An 18266-nucleotide genomic window follows, 5' to 3' on the forward strand; every position below is an offset into this window, starting at 1 on the left:
ATTTTGTCCTTAAAAAGGAGGAGAGATTCAACAAGAAACTCATCTTCAAGGAATTCATGGTCATCTAATTACATATGGACAATGAATTAAGTTCTAGGTACGATGATAGAAAATCTTTATGGGTGTACAGTGCAGGCCAAAGGGAAGCAGCTCAATTCCACACAGGATGAAATGGTCAGAAAAGGTTTTTTCAAGGTGATGAGCTAATGTGAGATTGCTACATATATAAAAAGTATTCTGGATTAAAGAAACAACTTGCATATAGTCATCGAGGTATCGTAGCATGATCTGGTTAAGGATTTTGGAATTTCAATAAAACTGCAGAAGAATGACAAAGAAGGAAGTGGGCATTTCAAAAAGAGTTTTGTATATATAATAAAAAGTTTCTAATTCATCCTGTAAGCAACAAGGAATTGTCTAAGGCCTATAATAATTAACATGGAAATGTTTATGTGGATTAAATTAAGCTTATATAAGTTTAAGAATGATTATGATTATTTATGTAGTTGCGTATTGATATTGAATGGAATCTATTCTACAAATATAGATGTGACAATTTCATATTAGTAATTACTTGGTCTTTTCAGGAAGCCTTTGATAAGAGTGGTGGAGCAAAACATCACTGGCAATATATTTTATTTTATTTACATTAAGCCTCAAAAAGAATATGTTTGGGATCCCTGGGTGGCTCAGTGGTTTGGTGCCCGCCTTTCGCCCGGGGCGTGATCCTGGAGACCCAGGTTTGAGTTCCGTGTCGGGCTCCCTGCATGGAGCCTGCTTCTCCCTCTGCCTCTCTCCTCTCTCTCTCTCTGTGATAAATCTCTCTCTCTCATTGATAAATCAATAAAATATTTAAAAAAAGAATATGTCTTAGCTATGCAAACTGATGAAACAGGTCCTGAAAATATTAAAATCATAACATGAGTTTATAAATTTTCCTTAAAACTTATGCCATCGGCCATGAGAGCTCAGCATAGGCTATTATCTAGTTAGTGATATTTCTGTATGAGGAGATAAACTTGGTATTTCTTCCCCAAAGTATATAAGATTTAATAGACAGATTGGTGTGTCACTGAGTTACCACACGCATGTATAAGTTAGGCATAAGATCACCTCTGTGATTCCTTCCAGTATTGATATTTTGAGACACAGATGAGAATTCAAAAGAGTAAGAGTTCCCAGTAGGAATCTGAGAAGTACCATTTCTTCCCCTGAGACACTATGACACTTTAATTTGAGAAATGCTACAGCTTATATAGCACTGAATTTTAAAAATGCAGTAGCACTGTTTTTAAAATCAGAAGAAAATTACCTTTACCATGTAGACAATTATTTAATTAAGAAAGAATATAGACACCTTTTAATATTTTAGCCTACCATAACTAGTTGAGTCACTTTTATTTTCAATTTCATAATTATATTACTAGTATTGTGCCTACAAAAATCAGATAGGACACAAAACAAACATGTAAAAAAATCACAGAAATGGCTATTAAAAAATAACCTCCAAAGGATTTCTCCTTGGAAGATATCCTAACTAGAAAAATCTGATACAAGTAGTTATGCTTATTTTTAAATTTCAAGGACACAAATAGGTATTCTTTCTAAACACTGGCATTAAAATTTGAAAATGCCAGAAGTTTTCTCCTTAAAATAAATTGTTCAACCTAAAATATACTTAATGAGATTGATACAATTATTGTTCAATAAAGAGATCAAAATAGAATAGTTTAACATGAATATTCAGCAATATTCACAACCATCCTAATATTGTATTTATTTTATTTTATTTTATATGCTTTTTGAAAAGATTTTACTTATTTATTCATGAAGGACACAGAGAGAGAGGAAGAAACATAGGCAGAGGGAGAAGCAGGCTCCCTGTGGGGAGCCAGATGGGGGACTCAACCCAGGACCCCGGGAACCCGACCTGAGCCAAAGGCAGATGCTCAACCACTGAGCCATCCAGGCACCCCCATCCTAAGATTTTAGATATTAAGGAGGAACTTGATGAAAAAATAAGAGTAGAATGAGATGACAAAATTATGTTGACACTAGTATTTGGTTATTAGAAAAATTACACATATATTTAATCTAAACATATATACATGTGCATTTTTGCATAGATCTATACCTATTAAGAATATTACAAAAAGAATTCAGAAAAAACTAAGATATGAAGTGGATAGAAAGATATTACAAAATAATAACTTTGTACATATGAAATATTATTTCATGTGAGGAAATGTGGGATTGATCAAAGTACTTTAAAAAATTATTTTCATAGAACCTGAGTGGCTCAGTGGTTGAGCATCTACCTTTGGCTCAGGGCGTGATCTCAGGGTCCTGGGATCAGGTCCCACATCAGGCTCCCCACAGGGAGCCTACTTCTCCCTCTGCCTGTGTCTCTGCCTCTCTCTGTGTCTCTCATGAATAAATAAATAATATAAAAAATGTTTACATACATATTTATGAATCTGAAAAATTATTTATATACTTATATAGAGTCACTTCTTTATACATATATACACATTTTATATATAAAATATACATACATACACACACATATATATAATTATTACTGATAAGCCACTTTTTATAATAAGTATTCTTCCTAAAAGAAAAATATATAAAAATTCTGCTTTAAAATATGTTTAGAATTAGGGACTTCTACTTCTGAGATGATGGAGTAGTTGTACTTTCTCCTTTTCTTCTTCTTATACAACTAAATGTCTACCTTTCGATAGAAAATAAATTGTCATATTAAAAACCAGAAAGATTTCTAACTGAATAAAAAGTGACAGTCAATAAATGTCAACACCAAGAGGACAAAGATTTTAAAATTATCTGAAAAAGATATTAAAACAGCCATGATAAAAACGCTTCAACAAGCAAATACAGTAATTCTTGAAATAAATTTTTTAAACAAACCTCAGCAAGGATATACAAAGTTTCAGCAAAGAAATAGAAGGTATAAAAAAGAATCAATTGGGATTTTTAGTACTGAAAAATACAGTAATCAAAATAAAACCTTGTGTGGATGGGCTCAACATCAAAATGGAAAGGACAAAGGAAGAATCAGTGTACTTGGAGATAGAACAATTAAAGATAATCTCAACGAGAGAGACAAAGTAGACTAAAAAAAATAAAAACTCAAATAGACTTCAAGGGACCTGTCAGATTATAACAAAAGACTTAATATTTATGTGATCAGAGTCCCAGGAGGAGAGGGGGAAAAGAATGGAGATGAAGAAGTACACAAAGAAATAATGGCTGCTAACTTCCTGGATTTAGCAAGAAATAAACCTACAGATTCAAGAAACTGAGCCAACTATAAACAGGTTAAAGCCAAAGAATTCCATGCTAAGAAACATCATAGTTAAACTTCTGAACTTGAAGACAAAGAAAATTTTTTGAAAAGAGCTAAAGAGAAACAAAAACTGACCCTATAGGGTAGAAACAATTAGACACACAGTATTAGACACACAGTATTATTATTATAAAGAAGTGGCACCACATTTGTCAAAAGTTGAAAGAAGAGAACTATTAACCAAGAATCTTAAGCCCAGCAAAACCTTTAGGAATGAAATGGGAATTATGACATTTTCAAACAAAGGAAAAGAGGAAATTTATTGACAGAAGATGAACCCTACAATAATGGATAAAGGAAGTTCTCCAAACAGTAAGAATCTGATAAGAGAATCTTGGAACGTGAAGAAGAAAAAAGAACATAGTAAGTAAAAAATATAGGTCCCCACTCAAGAACCTAAAAAAAATCAGAACTCAAAGCAAGCAGAAAGAAGAAAATTATAAATATAATACAGAAATCAGTTGAATTGTAAATAGAAAAGAGTCAGTGTAACAAAAAGATAATTCTTTTAAAAGATCCGTAAAATTGACAAACCTCTAGGAAGACTAAAGGAAAAAGAGAAGATAGAAATGACAAATGTCATGAATGAAACATGAGCTATCACTATAGACCCTGCAGATACCAAAAGGATAATAAAGACGTACTATTAACAACTCTACACACATAAGTATGACAAGTTAGATGAAATGGATCAATTCCTTGGAAAACACAAATCAAACACAAACCAAAACCAAACACAATCTCTATTATTTCTTCAAATACATATGCATCTACAATTTCTGATAATTAAAAATGCAAATAAATACAAACAAACCAGGAAAAAAATGAACCAGAAAAATAAATAAAAACAAACCAGGAAATATTCATGACACAAAGCTGAATCCTTTGAGATGAAGATCTATTTACATAGCAGCATCCCTTCAAAGTCTAATTTGCCCCTTTCCTGAATAAGGGGCATGAACACTGCTTGGCTATGACTGCATTGAAAGACTACCCTTATTAGGATTTTAGAACAATATCATATAGTAAAAGCAGTGAGGAGATACTTCAGATATTTGGACTCAAATGAAAGACTGTATGTTGCAGGTAAAGGATAAGTTTATACAGTGAAACAGACTCAAGGAGTGTAGGTAATAATAATAACTAAACGTTGGGCACCTAGAATGTGGTAGGCTTTATATAATTTGTCTCTAATTTTTATAACATTCCTGCATGGAAAATTTTTTAAAATCCTTTTTTTTATAGATGCAATAACTATGGTACAAAAAACTTAATAATACCAGAAACTGTAGAGCTAGTAAGTGCCACATCAAGGATTTTATTTATTTTATTTTATTTTATTTTATTTATTTATTTTATTTATTTATTTATTTTAATTTAATTTAATTTTATTTTATTATTATTTTTTACATCAAGGATTTTAACTTATGCTTTTACATTCTAAACACAATGTACTTAACACTACATTGTAGCCTTAGTGGAAAGAATAAAATTTGATGTAGTTTTTGGGTGAAGAATAAATTATGATCCCATAGTTTCATGATGGACACTGCAGTTCAAACATCACATGTCTAGTCAGAAAGTGGAAGGAAAGGCACATAGATGGAAGGAGGATGGTAACGTAGGCTACTGTCAACCACATCTATTCTTTTAACTACAAAAGCCAAAGCTCTGATGATGTCCCCTTGTGTCTCATTGTCTAAAACTGTCTTACATCACAATTGCTAGCTGCATGGAGTGGTTGAAAATGTGAGAATCTGGCTTGTCTGGCTTCCACACCAAAGGCAGGCAAAAAAGAGGGATTTTAAGCATTGACGGTGGGTGAAGAAACCTATAAGATTGGCCACAGGATATTGAAGCAATTTATAGATATGGCAGAGAAAGACAGTAATAGTAAAGTACCTTAATCAGCAAGAAAAACCACTTAAGTGAAATAACCATAGGAGGTTTGTAAAATATTATAGGAGACAAGGTCCATTAAGTGGTTACATTTTACTTTTTGCTTCAGATATCCAAAAGGAAGTCAGTCAATGGTTGAGCTGAAAACATGTTCTTTTTATTATAATAAACTGTTATGCTTATTTAAGTTTAACTAGTAAAAGAAAGGTCACTTTATTTGTTCCATTGTTCATAATGTGTGCTGTAAAAGTGAGTCAAAATAGCCATTTAAAGGGGAATCTTACAGCTTACATAACACATCTTAACAAAATTTCCTACTGCAGCTTGTAAAGACAATGGCAGGTAAAGAAGCAAAGCAAATACTTGCTGGGTTTTACAAAGCCCCCACCCCTTTAATAACTATTGAGTATTTAACCCCAAGCAGTTAAAGGAGTAATCTAAATAAGTGAATAGGGTAGTTAAAAGAGACATTTTTCCTTGTCAAAATAATTTTTCTAAGTTTTGGGTAAGTCAGGTTTTAGTCATTTCAACATGATTACAAATGCAAAAGTAAATACGAAAATATGAAATAATTCAGTTAAAGACTCCTTTCAAATATGTTGTATTTATTATTGGTTCAGTATTCGCAGAACTGTGGAATCTCTTTATATAACATGAAAATGATATTATAATAAGAAAAAAAAGTTTTGAGATCTGAGAAACCTGTATTGAAATTCCTGCTCCAGGACTCATTAGCTATGGACCTTAATAATACTTAACTGATAAAATTATTTAAGAATTTAAATAAGTAAATGTGTAAAATCTCCAGTATATATTAATTTCCTTTTTCTCTAAATACTATATTGTGAGCTCTCATAACTACTCATGAAATACAATCACTATGATTTAAAATGGCACACAAGTCTCTAATGAGGAGACAGCTCCCCAAACTGGCTTTTGTAGCAACCGAAGAAAATAGTTTGTTTTTTCTTTCTAAATTCTTAAATTAAATGGCACATCTTATAAATCAATTAGAATGTAGGTTTTCATACTGTAGTACTGAGACTCAAAATGCCAGTGGTTTAAACAAGATGGAAGCCTATTTCTCTTTAACATGAAAGCCTAGAATTTGGCCATCTGGGGCTGATTAAGGGATGCAGGCTCTATATGGTTCTCTGCTATACTTAATTTTCATGGTCCTAGATGGTTCATCCATCACTCCTTTGTTGTCACTGTGATCAGTCAGAGAAAAAAGTCAGTGAAGGAGAGACTCTACCCTCCTTTGAAGGACATGATCAGAGATGTGCACACATCACTTCTACTGACATGCTTCAGGCCATTGGTTACTTAGATGGTTGTGCCTAGTTCCAAGGGAGTCAGGAAGTGCAATATTTACCTGGGCAACCATATGCCTACATAGAAATTATATTATCATATAATAAAGGAAAAAAGAATTTCTGGGGAACAAATAGAAGTTTCTGCCATCTCCATTAGTCATGCATAAACATCACAATTTAGGTAAAAGCAATCTAATAGAGCTTTTTAAAAACAAGAACAACTTTCCTAGAAGCTGATGGAAGCTTGATCATGCTAAATTTTTCAATCTGACCCCCTGTTTACATAATGTCAAAAAATCTCAAAGCTTTAACTTAACCAAACTTGAACAGACTCATTAATAGGCATATTTAATGACATTAATAATGAAACAAAAACCCAAAGTTCTCCTATTGTTGGCATTAGAAAGAGTGGTCATAAGAACCATGAATTTTCTCACCTCTACTTCTGTTTGGCAATGACCATGAATTTTCTCACCTCTACTTCTGTTTGGCAATCATTTTGTAACAACTTACTGTCAAATATGTCATAAGATAAATTTTAAAACAAAATTGCAATAACATAAGATAAATTTTAAAACAAAATTGCAATAACATATTTAGAGAAATGTCTTTCAAAAAAGACTTCTTTAAGAGCAGGCTGGGTGGCTCAGCAGTTTAGCGCCTGCCTTCAGCCCAGGGTGTGATTCTGGAGACCCGGGATCGAGTCCCACCTCCCTGTATGGAGCCTGCTTCTCCCTCTGCCTGTGTTTCTGCCTCTCTTTCTCTGTGTCTCTCATGAATAAGTAAATAAATTTTTTTTAAAGATGTCTTTAAATGATGCCATGATTTCCTAAGTTTTTGAAATTATTTTTTGAGTTGTTTTAGGTACTCGTTCCCAAGATAGTTAGAATTAGTCTCATTGTTTTATACTCACTTGATTTTTTCCTTTGTCTTTCCCTTCTTTGCCTTGCTCTTTCTACTTCAGTCAGAAACAGCACTCCTTCAGCCAACAGTCCAATAACCTAAGCCATGAAAAAGGGTTGTGCCTGTACTATGGGGAAACTGGTGTCTGTTGGGACAAGGGGCTCTGATAGCCCGGTTACTTGAGGTTGGGAGGGTAACTTAATGTATAAAATACTTTCACCCTCTCATTCTTTGACCCAACAAAACAGTTATTCAACAGCTATGTGTCTGGCAGGGTACTTGGCTCTGGAGATGAAAGAGGGGAACGAATAAACAGTAACTGCCCTAAATGACTTTGGAGTCTAGCAAGAGACAGATATTAATTTGACAAATATCACACACATAGAATGTGTTCAGCGCTACAAAGAGATACACAGGGAGATGTACAAGGTCAAGGGAGTCTTCACTGAGGAAGAGAAGCTGTAATTAAAATTTGGAGGATGAACTGGAATTAACTAGGGGAAGACAGTGAGGGGAAATGAGATTGGAAGAATATTTCAGTTAGAAAGAGGAGCATATATAAAGGCCCTGTGGTAGGAGATTAGGAATTAGCCATCCAGGCTAGTGTGTCGGAGTGCAGAGGGAGAGAAAGGGGAGTGAGACTAGCTGGAGAAAAAGAGAGGGGACAGTGTCTACAGGGCCATATTGTTCATGTTAAAGATTTCCTTTTTTAAATCCACACAACTGGAATCTATCAAAGGGTTTGAGCAGGAGCGTTGCCAGCTGAGATCTTTTTTTTTTTTTTTAACAGAACCCCTCAGACTATGGATCTGATATAAGTAAGTAGGTCATGTGTAAGAACACATGGCGGGGGACCAGGCAGGAGCCTGCTGTAGTTTAGGGATGAAGAAAAGCAGAGGATGGGGATGTTAGAACTGGAGGGATGTGAAGAGAAGTGAGCAATATTTAGTGAGTAAAACTGACACGGCTTAATGATGGATTGAATTTATTGGGTAAGACAACAGGTTTTAAGGAGACTCTTCTGTTTCTGGTGTTTGAACTGGATTGATGATGATGCCTATCTCAAGGCAGAAAGAGTGGGCCTTCAAGGAAAAACCACATTTGGATTATATCTTACAAGTTAATGAGCTACCCTACCAAGGGAATATTTATCAAGAAAGGAAGAGAGTCTAAGAATCAAAACATTGAAATGGAAACTTTTTTTTTCTAGATTACAGAAAAAAGAGATTACAAAGGATTTGGAGAAGGAAAGGCTAAGGAAGTAGAGGAAAACCAGAAAGAGATGGCTTCATGAAAGCTAGGGGGAAAAAATCAGGAAAGTGAGTTTGGTCAATGGTATGTGTTAGCTGCTGCTGAAAGTCAAGTTAAATTGAATAAGAAAAATATCCACTGGATTTGCTGTGTGGGACTTGAGCAAATTGGAAGTACTATCTTTGTGTGCTGCTACTTTGGGTAATGAGGTTGATGACTAAATGGCTGACCTAGGCGATGGTGGGGGAAAGAGAGGGAAGGCAGGATTCTTAGAAGTTGAATTTTCCTTGTCAAAGATTTCTTTTACTTCATTTCCTGCGTCTTGATGCTGTTTACTGTAGAGGCATAGTTCGTGAATGCTAAACACAATTTAGAGTTCCCAGATTATTATAGTATAGAATACTATAACTATTAGTAAAGAGGCCCACAGAATGCCTAATGACTTTTTAAAAAATACCAACAAACACATTTTTGCCATAAGGATTTTTCAGTCTTCTAATTTCCAAAGGGTTACTGATGATTTGAGATTCATTCCAGAGGCAGATTCTCTAATTTTCTCTAATTACCTTGTTATGAATAATAGCTATGGAGGAACACTGTTAACTGTATTTGACTTGTGCTTTGTTTTCTGAATTGTTTAAAAACATTATGGTCGAAGAAGATCTGTAGCCTCTAAAGAGCTAGACAGGAAGAGCAGAAGGCTGCACTTGAATGGGGTTGGTTTCAGGTAGCCCTCACATGGGCACACAGACATCCCTCTGCAAAGGGCAGTCAAAGCCAACCCAGTGACAAGAGGAGAGGGGATTGTAAAAAGCAAAAGAGATTCTTAGTTTAGGAGAAATTAAAAATGGATGGAGTATTTATTTCCACTGAGTAAGCAGACATTATAAATTAGAGTGTCATTAATAAAATATATTCTAAACAATAGTTAAACATAAGCTAAGATGAATGGAGCCAATATGGAATGAGATGGCTTATGAGATAGAGAATTAACAGGAACTTAAAATATGGTTGTTAATAACTAAGTAACTGCACTCAGAAATATTTATTTTTCCCCCCTACAATGGCTGCTATATCTGCTGTTAAAATTAACTAATTTATTTTTCCTAAATAAGTGGACGTAGGTACTCAGTGGTATGTTTCTGTTTGACTCAATAATTGGTAACTGAGCTGAGTACTATTGTTTAAGTCTGAGCTAACACAATAAGGCATCCTTAACCATTGCTGAATCATTACCACATGTAGAGACATGGCACAAAATGTCACTTATTTTATCAGTAAAACACAAGCTGTAATATATATGCCTTATTCTTACTGATCCATTTTAACTAGGAGCATAAACTATGGAAATTGAATACAGAAATAAATGTCCAAATTGCATTTTATTTTTTTCTTCCCCTCCTCTTTTCAAATATTACATCAGAAATAGGAAACAAGTAATAAAAGTGATGAAAGGTACATGAAATCCACATCATGTCCTTATCTGAAAGGAGAACTGGGAAGAAGTGCTAATACAAGTAAAATAAAGGCTGCATGGAGAACCCACATACTTGCCAATGATTCCTCTTTGGTGAGAGTGGTCATAATCCCCAACTGAAGTATTTTTTTTTCTTGACATAAAATTGTGGATTATTTGAGTCAGAAGTGACCTTGGAGAGCATATATTCTAGCTTCCACTGTACACATGAGGAAATTCCATTCTCACTAAGGAGAATAAACTCTCATGTAGTGATTGCTGATTCGGTTAAAGAATCTAACTCTTGCTCCCGCCCATCCAGAGCTACTTCTCCTGGACTATCACTTTCACTTCCATCACTTTCCAGTAAAGGGAAAGAAGAGATAGTATGCAGCCTTTGGAAAGAGAGAGAAGATCTTAGGCATTTTTTGAGTAGCAATCATTTTCTTAATACTCAAAGAACGACCAGACTGGAATCTGAAACCATATAGCTGTTCAAAGTCTGTAATGAGCTACATGATGAACATATGGTTCATTACTGAGGTAGAACATGAAAAGTTTATAGCACAAATTCTTCACTTCTCTGGTATCCAGGGCCACCAAACATTCTTCATTTTCATAAGTATCAGATTCATTTATTCAATTTGGGAAATAAATAACAGTGTATTTTAAGAGGGCAGTTTTCATTTTCCTTCTTATCATTTATATACCTATATTATAGTTCTCCATTTATGTTTTCTAAGAGCACTTATGTTTTCAAACAGGACAAAGCAAGCACTCCTATTTTCCCATTTTTGTTTCATGGTGTCTCCCATGTCAGGAGCTAATTATGTGAAAGTAGCTGCATGTGCAAAGATGAAAAACACAATGTCCATGCCTTAAAGAAGGTGGAGGGAAGGAAGAGCAGAATATGTTCAAGAGTGAGAAATCCTGGAGGGCTAAAACATAGGAATCATGGAGAGAATTAAGAAGACACGGAGAGAATGCTACGGTTAAGAGCCAATGCTGGGAAAGATTAGTGACTCTGCAGCCTGGTATACCATTCAAAGGAGTCTGGACCTTATCCAGTGAGTCACTGGAAGGCTGTAGCAAGAGAGTGTTTTAGCTAACACTGGCATTATGATGAAGTATAGTTTAGAAACTAGCTGCATTTGCACCTCTCATCAACAGAAGCTAATGAAAACAAGGAGGATGGTATATACCAATTCTTTCCAAGGAGACAAGGGCCTAAAAAATTAATTAAAGGCTTTTGGAAGAATCTCCTGAAGAATTCTTTAAGGGAGACACTTGCTAACATCTGAATGTAACCTTGTGAAAAAAACTAACCTTTAAGAGAACTATCCACAATTATGAAGTCCCTCACAATACGATACTTTTCTACGCCTGTTATCTTCCCTCAACCCAACTGTAGCTGGCTTCATACTGTATTAAACATTTGCAGGCAGCAAAAAAAGATGGAAACATATATACAATTTAATAAAAATTGGAAATGAAGTGTACTTAACATGAAGATGAAAATAAGATTCCAATGTGTATAAAGCAAACCATGCACAATGATCAGTATATGCAACATAAAGATATCATTTCACCAAGAAATACAGCTAAGAAGAATTATTTGGTACTACCTCAAAGTTCTTTTAACAAATAGGATGCTAATGCTTTGATCAATACTTGCTATGTTCTTTTAGCATTTTGACCTAATTTGCTTCTTAGATTGTATCCAGTTGTTCCTATACAAAGTTAACTTTATGGTTGTCCCCAGACACTTTTGTAAATAGGATGAACATCTCAAAGGTTTTAATTATCTCAGTTAAGTGGGAGTTACTAGTATTTCTAACACTAGCACTTGCATTCTAATTATCTTCCCAAGTTGGGCTTTCAATTTTCTTCATTTTTTCACTCAATCTCTCTTAAATTTGTTGTTTTAGGTAATGCTCTGGAAATTGTACCTTATGAGGCTACATGCTGGGATTTAATATCTACCCCAAAAAGATGAGATAATTTAGGAAGCAGTTAGATAATTAAGCTGATTTAGGTAAACTATTTAAAGCCTAATGGACATCATTAAAAATAAACTAAGAAAATCAAATTTCTCATCATTTCTTTTCTCAAATGCACAGAATTGTCATTTTGTTATATGCCCAACAGCTTTTAAATGATAACATAAAGTCTCTTATTACAAATTCTAGGATTACTGAAAAATAAAACCCACAGATTTCTCATTAGTATTACTTTCCTCAAACTCACAGAGTGTTCACATTATTATATGCCAATAGCTTTTAAGTGATTATAGGAAGTATCTTACTACTAAGTTTTTCAGATTACTTAAATCACATCTGCCATGAAAATTTACAAGAAAACCAAGGATGGCTCTTACAATACACCATTTAGCGAAGTAGGTCAGATACTGAAAAAAATTGAAATCTGCTGGTGTATGTTCTTCCAAATACACAGTAACCACAGTGAATAAAATTACAATGCATGTTGTTCTTTGAATAGAGATGTTCAGCGGACTATTTGCAAAATATCCAAATTTCCCAAATAAGTGACAGTAGCAAGCACACGAAATAAACAATGACTGTAAATGCTCTATGCTGGAATGGAAAAGCAAAGCTTTTTGCACATTTTTAAAAACATAATCTACTTGGGAACAAAGCCAAATGTCAAAAGGGAAATCCAAATACTTGCAAGGAAAAGCATAGTGTAGGCTGGGCCCCCTCCTCTGAGGCCAAACAACCCTAAAACATGCTAAGGAAATGCCCCTGCAGCTGTTTCTTTTTCATCAAGGGTAGAGTTTGCCTTGCACTATCTCTACAAATTCACCGGAGGGGTAACGCATTTGGTCCAAATGCCAGTGGACTAGAGAACCATCCCGTGTCATTACTGGTCTAAGATTTGATGGAGGCTGACTGAATTGCTGCCTGCTTCTTCTGCCAGGCCCGTGAGAGTACTGCTCGGTCTCGTCTGAGATCTCAGCCTCAGGTTTTGATCTAACTTCACTACACGTCTAGGTCCCCTGACGACAGTAGCAGGACTCCTAAGCCTATCTGAAGTTCTATAGATCAAACTACTTCTCCTAGTGTCTCTTCTTACCATGCTGTGGTCTGCTGTCACCAAGTTAGAATAATTCTAAGTCTTAGCACTCCCTCAGGCTCAGAGTGACTCTCTCCTGATAGTAAAAGCCTGCATCCAGCTGTGATCATTCAGCATCCTTCTTTTCACTAGGCCATCAGGGAGAGGGGAAGAGGAGAATACTAAGAGGTAATCATAACAACCCTTTCTCACCTCTCATTTCTGATGCCAAGGGTGAAAGGGGAATAGTGTTTTCTAGTTATCTTAAAACTGGGCAAAACAGTTTTTATTCACTCACAGCTGTAGAAGAAATCATGACTTGGCATAATAAAGCACTCTGAAACATTGTCCAAGAGTCATACATTATATTTAATCTTATTGCATATAAAAAGTTGTTTCTCCCCAAAGGCAAAAGCAACACAAAAATGTGTTGGGGGGCTTCTGTGCTGACTGAATACTGATAATCCAATATATCACTTTTATTAATCTTTCTGCAGTGAATGGAATTTTTAAAGTGGAAGATAAGGTAGACTTGTCACAATAAAATGAAACAATCCGTATTTCAAGCTGTTACTTTTGGTTTTGCTTTGCAATTACAATATAGACATTTTATCAAATGTCCTCAGACTCACAAGTTTGACAAATGATATTTTATTCCCTGAACCTTCTCTAAAACATTTTTACCTTTGCCATTGTTCTAATAGAAAAATGTGTCACACAAAATAAATAACAAAGCGTCCAATTCCAAACTAGTTTAAACAGATAAGGCTTCATGACAACCTATCAGCCACAGTACCATTGACGGGTTTTGTTAAAGAGTGTTTTTGTGGTAAATTTGAAGATCTCATTCTTCAGCTACCTCTTTTTCGCCTTTACTCCCTTTTACCCTCCCCCTCCACTGCCAAACACCCCAGGCAAGGGTAGAATTGAACCATCAGGTAGCTATAAAAAGAAATGCCATTTATTTCACTTTGAAAATGCAATGGAATAAGCACATCCAAAGGATAAATGTTAAAAAAAAAAAAAAACAAAGGATAAATGTTCCACATTAAACAAGCTTTCTCTTTATTGAAAGTGGGTCAGGTAACAAAAAAAATCAAAATAAAATGCAGAAATTAAACCAATTGTTTAAGATGAATAAAAATGCAATTGTTATATTCTATACCCAGGAGGGCATTGGCAGCATCTGCATTTACTGATAAACGTCTCAAAGAGGGTCTTTTGAGACCACTAGAAACTCCTCAAAAGTCCTCCTTGTTGAGTAATGCCTTGTCGCACTGGAAAAAGAACTCGGGGCTTGAAAAATCCCTCTGAAAATCTGAGCAGTTCTGGAATTCCTAGTAAACACTATCAAGTTAAAGAAATAATTTTCACTCTCAGGTGAGTAATAAATGAAACTAAGAAAGACACACCAAGCTTGGAAATTTCCACATGAAAATGATAATTCCTAGATTAATGCCCTACGTTCCCTTTTTGGTAGGATTCTTGGTTTGTCTGACTCCTGAACCTCAAAGCATCAGGTGATCTGACTTTTCTTTTGCACTGTCCAGATCTGGTTAAAGAGGTATTCGTTTCTTAAGAGTTCTCCTTAAAATAATAAATAAATTAAATAAATAAATAAATAAATAAATAAATAATAAAAAGAGGTCTCCTTAATCTTTCTATCTTCCCTATCTGCTCTGTGACAGCTTTAAAATGAGCCCAACCCAAAAGCGATTTTGAAATGGAGAACCTGTTTCCCCGTGACATTCTCTGGAATGACTTGAGGTAAGTAAACTAACTCATCTGCGTCTCTGCACCACAGAAGTCGGTTTCCTACCTCCCTATTGATCCGCAATTCATTCACATAACCAACATCCAGACTTTATACCAAAGCATCATTCTGTTATCCAGCACTGGCTCTTTGTCTTGTCATCAACTTTGTGGAAAGATCAACTTACCTGGCACAAGCCATCTCCAGGACGGGCTACCCCCAGTAGGTATTCCACAGCCTTTGTTGTAGAGTATTTAATCTCTGCCGTGGCCTTAATGACTCCATCGCAGTAGACATGGACATTGACAGAGCCAGCAGGAAAGTCTTGTAAAATGCAAAGAAGAGTTAGGAGCTGAGTATATAATGCATGTATCCTATTATTATACCTTTTAGAGAATATGAAGGAATATTTAAGAATTCATTTTGATCTTGCTTACTTCTAGAACTAAACGTTTCATTTTATCTTGGTATCCACAAAAAATAATGTACAATTTTCAACTTACTTAAATAAAACCTTACAGGATCAGAACATGCTAAGATTACAGTAAAAGCAAAGCCCTAAAGCCTTTCTCCCTACTACTAAACTTCATTTTTTGGAGTAATCTATACTTATCTTTACATAATACTTTAGAATTTAGAATGATACAATCATTCATTTAAAGTTGTGTATCTGTTAATAATCGTATGAAGGAAATTCTTGTTAATTATAGGCAAGCTTCTCAAAATTGTACTTGGAAAGAAAAGGTAGAATTGATTGAAATTACTGAACTTTTATGTAATTGGCTACAGTGAAAAACTCTTAGGAAGGCAAGGTTTAATACCCTGCTATTTAAGTACTATTTATACTATACATTTATCAAAACCTTTTTTGTGAACAAGTTGTTCAAAGTGACTGATATGATGCCTTGTGAATCTGCATTAACATATCAACAGGGCTAGAGTTCTCTCAGAAAGTTGGGTTTGTTATGAAAGAATAACAACAATCATTTCAGTAAGAAAGTTATTTTGTTTTGTTTGTAACAAAAGTAAACAAAATTAAGTCTTGAAATCCATTTGCAGAACATACTTTAAAAAATCTGACACTCTGTCATGGAGATATTTCCCAAATTCTCCTGGAAAATTGTCACCCAGACATCTGGTGTTTGGAATATAAGCTGATAAGTGGAAGACCAAAAAAGTCTGTTCTAACCTTAGGCACCCGATGAAGCTTTAAATATTTAAATGTTTCTAAGGTTTAAGTATTAATTTTACTTTATCTCCTAAGGAGATTAAAGGGCCTCTTATAATTTTGCTCAGAGAGATTTAAAGCCAACAAAACTAATCTTAAGCTTAAGTAGATCAAGAAGTTGTAATTTTCTCTTTCTATATTGCTTGACTAGACACGTAACCTGTGTTATAAAGAAAAAATATATATCAAAGTTCTCTCTTCCCAAAGTCAGCATCTGCCCAGCAGTTAATGAAAGAGAAAATGCAACAAAAGTGCATCTCATCAGCTGAAGCTGCCCACATATGGTAAAGAGGGCTGTAGAGTTACTAAGTTCAAATGAAATCAATTTTGGTAGATTTCAGAAAGACAATTTTGAAAGAAGATATTGATTTTGTTTATCAGGAAAGAGATTAGAGTTTGCAATGAGGTGTTCACCTTCTGAAAGAAAGTCAGGTGATGAATCATGAGAAATATATGATGAGAAGATTTGCTTGGTAGTTCTTTGATATAGAATACTTAAAAAATATTCTAACTCTTTAAAATCTAACATGAAAGCAGATGAACTGTTTTATTCTTGATATAGTGTACCATCAGCTCTATTGATAATGATGTTGATTTTTGAATAATCTTCCCATGAGGTGTCCTTTGAAGTATTATTACGGTATATATATTTTTTATCTATTGAATGTCAGTATTAAATCAAGACCTTAGAGGATTCCGTATGGATTCATCTGGCTGGGAGGCCCTCCTTAAATATATATTATTGGATTGGCCTTTTCATAAACAGAACCCTGTGCCATCTGAGCATTATTTTATTTTGAGTGTGGTCATTACAATATCTACATTTTATAGCTCTTTAATAAAAACAAAAGCCAATTAATTTAAAGACTCAGAAGAGACTGAAAGTGAATTCTGCTATTTACTATCTAAAGTTGGGAAGCAACATTTAACACTGGAAGTACACACAAATGTGGGTCAAGATAACCAAACCAAGTGAGGGTATTGGTGTAAGTTATGGAGAGGAAAAAAAGGCTTATAGTGCAAGAAGATAGAACTCCTTGCCCACATCAAACACAGAGACTCAAGAAAGCAAGCTTACAGAGGAGCAACAATAAAAGGGAATTCTTTTCAAATTTAACGTCTCAAGGTTCAGGCCATTTAAGACTCTTTGTCAACCTGCACTGTCTCTGGGATTTAAGTGGTCTGTCCTTCCAGATGAGGGGTAAACTGAAACAGTTCACAGAAAATATAATCTTAAGTGTTTTTGAATAGTCAGAGCTAAATTCACTAACCCCTTAAAAACACATATTTCACAAATCCAATAACTGAGGAGCTGTTTGCTTTCTTTATTTACATTGTCTGCGAAGCTGTGTTCCTTATTTATTATTTATTTATTTATTTATTTATTTATTTATTTATTTATTTTTAATAATAAACTTATTTTTTATTGGTGTTCAATTTGCCAACATACAGAATAACACCCAGTGCTCATCCCGTCAAGTGCCCCCCTCAGTGCCCATCACCCATTCACCCCCACCCCGTGCCCTCCTCCCCTTCCACCACCCCTAGTTCATTTCCCAGAGTTAGGAGTCTTTATGTTCTGTCTCCCTTTCTGATATTTCCTACCCATTTCTTCTCCTTTCCCTTCTATTCCCTTTCACTATTATTTATATTCCCCAAACGTATTTATTTATTTATTGTTTGTTTGTTTGTTTGTTTTTCCTGTGTTCTTTTATGAACCAATTTTAGCCCTTTATCATGTGGTAAACCTTATATGAACCCATCTAATGTTTCCATGGGAATTGAAATCAATATGGTTTTCTTTTGATTAGAACGTTATTATTAAATAAATATTTTGGTTTCAAAAGCTTGGTCATGCCTAAAAACTGATATTAATTTAGTACATATTAAAACTGCCCTTCTCAAATATGATATTTAGAAAAATTTCTTATCAATTGTTGTTATTTTTCTGCTCAGGATAAGTATAGTATCGGGCATGCCCTAAAAGTATTTTTATGCTCTTTCAATGAAATATGAAA

At 34.6% G+C, this 18266-nt stretch overlaps 1 protein-coding gene across 3 annotated transcripts in view; it reads right to left on the bottom strand.

Moving 5' to 3' along the window:
- The window catches only part of BANK1 (B cell scaffold protein with ankyrin repeats 1), a 306079-nt gene that overhangs the window by 174632 nt on the left and 113181 nt on the right, over window positions 1-18266 (bottom strand). For all 3 annotated transcript variants that reach the window (XM_055342479.1, XM_055342480.1, XM_055342481.1), the window contains one exon: window positions 15208-15344. In XM_055342479.1, coding sequence (XP_055198454.1) covers window positions 15208-15344 — 137 coding nt within the window. The remainder of the gene's footprint in view (window positions 1-15207; window positions 15345-18266) is intronic.

The sequence above is a fragment of the Nyctereutes procyonoides genome, unplaced genomic scaffold (genome assembly GCF_905146905.1).
Source record: "Nyctereutes procyonoides isolate TBG_1078 unplaced genomic scaffold, NYPRO_anot_genome, whole genome shotgun sequence".
In the NCBI taxonomy this organism is placed as follows: Eukaryota; Metazoa; Chordata; class Mammalia; order Carnivora; family Canidae; genus Nyctereutes; species Nyctereutes procyonoides.